Consider the following 6,099-nt stretch of genomic DNA (forward strand, 5'->3'; position numbering starts at 1 on the left):
GGGCCCTGAGGTCCTGCCTCTGCTCTGTGGGGTCACAGCACTCTCGGTGACAGGGAAGCCTGCATGTGGCTCCTGCGAGTGAGCTCAGGCCTGGCCCATCCGCCACCTCCCCAGGACAGCCCCCCCCCCCGGCCCCGTAAGCTCTGAGCTGAAGTCCGGTGCGAGGGACAGCCCAGAGCCTGGTCTTTGGGACAGGCGCAGAGGCCCTGAGGGTCACGACCCAGCACACAGGTTGGATCCGACCTAGTCCCCCAGCAGCCCCTCCCAGCCCCAGAGGCCCCTCTGCCTGCCCCCCCCAGCCCTCCCCCAACGCCCACACTCGCCCACACCCGCCACCCAGACCCACTTCTCTCTTGCAGCTGCCCCACCGCCTACACCTTCCTGCCGCGGAGTCGCTGGCCCGTGGGCAGGGCAGGGAGAGGCGGTGGGCAGGGGCTCCCAAGGGCAGAGACACGGGCCCTGTGAGAGCCCTGGGCAACCCATGCCAGAAACTTGGGGCCGGCTTTGCACCCCCCCACCCCCAATCCTCCAAGGCCAGTGGCATCACTTTCCCCTGAAAAACTGCTGACAGCCCCGCACTGGCCCCAGGCGCCCTGGCCGACTAGCTGTTCCACACACAGTCCAGCCTCCAGGGTCTCAGCAGCCAGAGTGGGGGGCCCTCCAAGGTAGCACGAGGAACCTCCCCGTGCGAACTCCTTGGGGCTCCCCACTGGCCAGGCCCGCCGCTGGGGGCCCTTCCCATCTCCAGCCCTTGCATTGGCCAGTCTGCCCCGGAAGGCTTCCCTCCAGCCGCTGCGCGAGCTCTGCTGACCCCATCCCACCTCGGTGCACCCCAGCCAGCTCCTCCCTCCTCCTTGCCCCCAGGTTAAGGGCTCAGAGGCCCGGGGTGGCCCCATGAGGACTAAGCCCAGGCCCCATGCTCCCAGCCCGGCCCCCAGTGAGCAGCACCGTCAAGGAAGCCGGAGGGGCTTATGCCTGCGAGCTGCGCATGCGCTTAGCCTCCCTGGGGCCAGAGGGGGGCCGGACATGGCTGGGGTGGGAGTCAGGGCGGCGGCCGGCGGCTTGGGCTGTCCATTCGCCTGTTAACTGAAGTCCTCCTGCTGGAGACTGAGCGGCTCCTCACCCACCGGCCTGCGCCCCCTACTCCAACCCGAGGTTCCCGTTAGCACACAGATCTGACGTGACGCTCCCTGGTGAAGCCCTGCGAGGCTGCCCGGGGTCCTCAGCCCTCAGCCCAAGGCCCAGCTCGGCCCGGGCCCAGCACTCCCTGGCCTCCTATGTGGGCCGGAGGCCTTGGCCGGCCCTGGGCCTCCCCTAGCACCCCGAACTTCCGACAGGTTCCTTCCCGTCTTCAGGGAACCTTGCCTGCACGGATGCTGGGCACGGATGCTCCCCACTAGCGCCCCCCCCTTCAGTGTTGGGTGGACTAAGCCTGGGACTGGCGGGGGGCGGGAGGCGAGATGCCGGGGCTACGGGTTGGCTTTGGGAAGCAGAACAGAAGTGGCCACCCAGCAGTGGGGTACCGACCTCTGCTGCCTAGGAGCAGGCCCGGGGGGACCAGCCAGTCCCCGCCGCACAGAGGACCTGCGGGGCGACTGGGTGACGGTTGAGTGGTCCGATGGAGGAACCACAGGTAGAGAGAGAAGATGGGGGGCAGGCCCCGGGGGCGCCCGAGAGGGTCCCACCCCAGTGGGCAGGAGGGCGGGGCGCCTGCCCGAGGCCCCGCCCCGTTTCCTGCCGGGCCCTGGGTGGCGGCGCGCCAGACCCAGTCCCAGCAGGCCGGGCGACAGTGGCAGCATGAGACTGAGACAAGGGCCCGGACACCCGGGGGGCCGGGACGGGCCGGCCCCCCCGCCGTGCCAGGAGCCCCAGTGCTTCGACCTGCTGGTCCGGGGCTGCGTGAGCTGCAGCCTCCTCCGGACGCCCCAGCCCAAACCCGGTAAGAGCCAAGCCGAGCCCAGGGCCGCGCTGGGCTGGGGACCCCAAGCCTGCCCCCCTGTCCCGCCGCGGGAGGGGGGCCGGGAGGGGGCCGGTGACCACCGTGGCCCTCACCGTCCCGCGCCCCATGTCCGCCCCGCCCCGCTGTCCCCTCCCCGGCCAGCCTCGCCTCCCTCCGACCCTCCCCTCCCCGCGCCCTCCCTCCCCTGCGCCCCCTGCTCCCCGTCCCTGTCCCCTCCGCCAGCAGCCGGCGAGAGCAGCCAGGCGCCCTGGACAGCGCTGCAGCCGCTGGGGTCGGTGGGCTCGGGCGCGGCGGAGCCCGAGGTGGCGCTGCGGCTGCCGGCGCTGCTCTTCGGCGCCCCCGTGGGGCTGGGCCTGGCGCTGGCCCTGGTCCTGCTGGGGCTGCTGAGCTGGCGGTGGCGGCGGCGGCCGCTGCTGAGCCGCGCAGCCTCCACGGAGGCGCGGGACACCCAGCAGGACGGTAAGACCCGGCCTGGGAGCCAGGCCCAAGGCGGGGCGGGTCCCGGGGTGCGCACAGTGTGGGCGGCCGCCAGAGAGCGGGCTCAGGGGGTGGCGCAGGCCGGGGAGGAGCGCCCGCCCCCCTCCGCCAGCAGGGGCGGGGACTGCTCAGACCCCAGTGGCAGTGAGGGACCGCGGGGTGGGGTGCGGTGGGGTGCCGCACTCGGTCAGCCGCCCCCCTCCCTGCCAGTCCCCTTAGCACTTCCTGCCCCAGGCCCCTCCCCATGCCTCCTGGGGCTTCTGGACAGACTGCCCTAGAGGTGGGAGGGCGGCACCCTCCCCCCAGGGCTGGGCCTGGAGAAGGCTCAGCCCCAGCCTCTATCCCACCCCACTCCAGAGCTCCTGGAAAACATCGTCATTGTGGCCCCTGGGTCCCCGGAAGACCCAGCTCCCACCTCGCCTCCACCCAGAGACGACCCAGCCACCACCCTGCCGGCCCACAGCGTCCCTGTGCCAGCCACAGAGCTGGGCTCCACGGAGCTGGTGACCACCAAGACAGCTGGCCCCGAGCCGCAGTAGGGACCAGCGGGCAGGGAGGCTGACTCGGCACCGCCCTCCAGCGCCCACCCACCTGCCCACTGCTGGAAGCGGGGCTGTCCCCTGCCTCGGCCTGCAGAGCTACAGGCCACAGACGTCAGCTGGCCTGGTGCCATAGGGCATGCCCGCGGGTGCCTGCAAACTGCCCCCTCGGGCAGCCCCCGGAGGCTGGACCCCTGGCGGCTGCGGGCTGGGGCACCGAGGAGGAGGCTTCCCTTTCAGGGTGGGGAAGCCCCCTTTAAGCAGATCAGGTGGGAGGAAGCTGCACTGGCAGCTGTGCTGTGTCTAATAGCTGCTCCGGACCTGCTCTGCCCCTGGCCTCTGCCCACAGCGCCGGGCCCCGTTGGGTGGGTTTGCTCTGGGATTTTCCATGATGACTGGACTGTGTCAGCCTGAGCCCGGCCCCCTTACTGCAAGGCCATTTCCACTCCGGTGGCAACTTCCAGCGCCTCGGCACGCTCGGCGGAGGGCATCCACAGCGGCTGGGGCTGGGCTGCAAGCCCCTGCGGGACATCGCCAGTGACCACCGGGAGTCCCGGCTGCTGGCCAGGCACATGTGGCTGTCCACAGGGCTGGGCCCAGGACCCGCAGGGGGCTCCTTTGTACAGAGGTCTGAGGTCTGGACCCGGTTGGACTGGAAGCTCCTGGAGCCCCCTCCCTTTTCTGGGCCCTGAGTGCTGGGGTTCCCCGGCTATTCTGTGCCAGCACCCGGGGACTCCCCATCACAGTGAGACTGCTTCTCTGACCACCGCGCCTCTTGCTTGGGGACCCGGAGTGAGACCACCTCGGCCACGATGGGTCCAGGCGGCCTGCACCAGACTAGATCTCCAGACCCAGGCTGTGCCCTGGAGAGCATCCTTGGAACTTGTTGGAAGGAGCACTGGGCTGGGGTCAGAAGACGGGGCTCAGGGTAGGGTAGGGTTCTGTCCCACCGGGGGGCCTCAGCTGTGCGCTACCCCAGCCTCAGACCTCAGACGCTCTCCACCCACCTCCCCTTGACCTGCCCATCAGAGCTACCCACCGCGCCCAGCTCAGAAGAGGGCCTTCTCCAGCTCCCTGCTCGAGGCCTCTGCAGCTGCCCTGCAGCCGCCGGACAAGACTCACCCCACCCAGTCCCCTCAGCCACGCGCCCGTCCCAGCGCTGATGCCCCTCCCACCCACAGCACCAGCCACCCGTGTGGTGTGGTCAGCTGTGGCAGGGGCCCTGTCCCGAAAGACTGGGTCATCTCCCCCTCACTCTGGGGCGGGGGACGGAGCCGTGACCTGCCACCCATCTCGTTGCCATCGCCGGAAGCTGGGCCCTCCCTGGTGGTGAAATGAGTGGGCGAAACTCCTCTGGGCCCAGACATGCAAAGCGCTGGTGCCACCGTGTCCTGCTGCCCTGCTCCTTTTCTGAAGCATGCAGTGCAGGATGCCCCGTCCTCCTGGACAGGGGCCCTCGGGGGGGGGGGTGAGTAAGTGCATCTACTGCCTCATCTTGACACTTTGCAGGGCTCAGGACAGCGGCCCAGGACGGAGCATGGAGACGCCAGCCCTAAATGGCCACCCCAGCACGCACAGGGCTTCCCGCTTCTAGTCAAAAATTTGTAGCTTGGCCAGCACCTTTGGTGTGTTTTCCTTCTTTAACACTGGGCAAGCGAAGTTTCCCACATCTGGTTTTGTGTTTTACTGCTGTAACTGACGGAGCACCCAGAGTGTGGCCACAGAAAGCCTCGTCCTTTTAGAGGTCGCCTGGCGGCCTAGGGGCTGTCTCTGCACTATCACCTGAGCTTGACAGGGCAGCAGGCCTCTCCTGGTCCCCACTGACCCTCAGCAGTGTGTTTCCGTAGAACTGCCTGTTCTGCTCCCCACTCTGTCCCTGGTGAATCCTCTCACCCCCTCCCCACACCTCGGGCCTGTACCCCAGTTCTTCTACAATAAATAAATCTTTAAAAAGAAAAAAAAAAGGCCCCCGTTGGCTGAACTCTTGCCAGGAAACCTGAGCCCGATGTGTCTGTGAGCAGCGCATGATGGCCCACTTCGTAGGAAGGAAAAGAGAGGCCTGACAGGGCCTACATTCGCGGTGGAGCTGGGCCAGACCCAGGCTCCCGCCCCGCCCCCCCCCAAAGGTCATGGGCCAGGCACCCTCACTGCTGACTGCAGTATAGACTCCAGATTCCACTTGTGGTCCAGATGTCTCTCCCACTGGGGCCTTTGTGCTCTGAGAAGGTGCCAGACTAGATTCTGAGGAACTTCTCATTGGGCTGGGGTCCGAGCCCGCTCCCCCAAGCCTGTGTATCTGGCCAGTCTTCCCTGAAGAGGGGTCTGGTTTCCTGGGCCCCCTGGGCATGGCAGGTGGGGGTGGGGCAGGCTGAGGTCTCGGTTCCTCCTCCGACTTCCTGCAGGCACCTTTCACTTCCTTCTGGGCAGAGTGGGGGCTGGGAGGCCTGGGGGGGAATGGAGGAAGGGCCTGGCCCCTTCTCTCCCTGGGTGGTCTCAGGGAGCGGTGCCTCCCAGCCTGTCCCTCCCCAGGGTGCCTGTCCCTCCCCAGGATGGCGCAATCTCCCACCTTGAAAATCTCCCACCTTGGAAGACTGGGTGTGGCAAGTAGGGATCCCTGAGGGTATGCTCCACCCCTTCCCCGGAACAGACACCCCGGGTCCAGAGTCCCCCTCAGAAAATCCCCCGCCAGTGAGTTCCAGAGCTGTTCCTACCCCATCACTCAGCCACTCCCTAGGGCTGCCAGCCTGTGGCAGGCCAGGGAATGCCCAAGGGTGTGTGTGAGTGAGGGCGAGAGCGAGATCCAGAGGCTTGTGAGTGAGGGCGAGAGCGAGATCCAGAGGCTAGGGAGAGCTGTGGGGAGGAGGAGCCCTGAGTCCTGAGGCAGCTTTCCTGCTGGGATGGGGCAGAGGAGGGTGTCCAGCCCAGAGACTGCAAGGGCGCAGAGAAGGTGGGCAGACCACAGCATCTGAGTGCCAGGACAGTGACCTGGCACTCAGGGGCACCCACCTGGGGCGTGCCACCCTTCTCTGGTCGTCTGAGAGGCCAACACAGCCCCCTTGGGTGACCCCTCCTGGGGACAGGGGGGAGGCTCAGATGAAGTGCTCCTGTGGGTGGCTCAGACCA

The 6,099-nt window shown here is 67.9% G+C and overlaps 1 protein-coding gene across 2 annotated transcripts; it reads left to right on the forward strand.

Moving 5' to 3' along the window:
- Nucleotides 1–1,785: 1,785 nt before the first annotated feature.
- Nucleotides 1,786–4,842, forward strand: TNFRSF13C (tumor necrosis factor receptor superfamily, member 13C). 2 transcript variants are annotated; one of them, XM_012734966.1, is made up of 3 exons: nucleotides 1,786–1,939; nucleotides 2,102–2,419; nucleotides 2,795–4,842. In XM_012734966.1, exons 1-3 carry the CDS (start codon nucleotides 1,798–1,800, stop codon nucleotides 2,974–2,976), a joined length of 642 nt encoding a protein of 213 aa, XP_012590420.1. In that variant the 5' UTR covers nucleotides 1,786–1,797; the 3' UTR covers nucleotides 2,977–4,842. The 2 variants fall into 2 exon arrangements, with proteins under 2 accessions (XP_012590420.1, XP_012590425.1); XM_012734971.1 differs by having other exon boundaries at nucleotides 2,183–2,419.
- Nucleotides 4,843–6,099: the final 1,257 nt, after the last annotated feature.

Source organism: Condylura cristata, unplaced genomic scaffold (genome assembly GCF_000260355.1).
Source record: "Condylura cristata isolate star-nosed mole 26May11 unplaced genomic scaffold, ConCri1.0 scaffold00004, whole genome shotgun sequence".
NCBI classification, from domain to species: Eukaryota; Metazoa; Chordata; class Mammalia; order Eulipotyphla; family Talpidae; genus Condylura; species Condylura cristata.

What these genes read in the sequence shown, in the direction of transcription:
- TNFRSF13C (XM_012734966.1), top strand. Translation starts at nt 1,798, where the DNA reads ATGAGACTGAGACAAGGGCCCGGACACCCGGGGGGCCGGGACGGGCCG. An exon ending in GACGCCCCAGCCCAAACCCG is followed by an intron (nt 1,940 to 2,101) that starts GTAAGAGCCAAG and finishes CTCCCCGGCCAG; the next exon opens with CCTCGCCTCCCTCCGACCCT. An exon ending in GCGGGACACCCAGCAGGACG is followed by an intron (nt 2,420 to 2,794) that starts GTAAGACCCGGC and finishes ACCCCACTCCAG; the next exon opens with AGCTCCTGGAAAACATCGTC.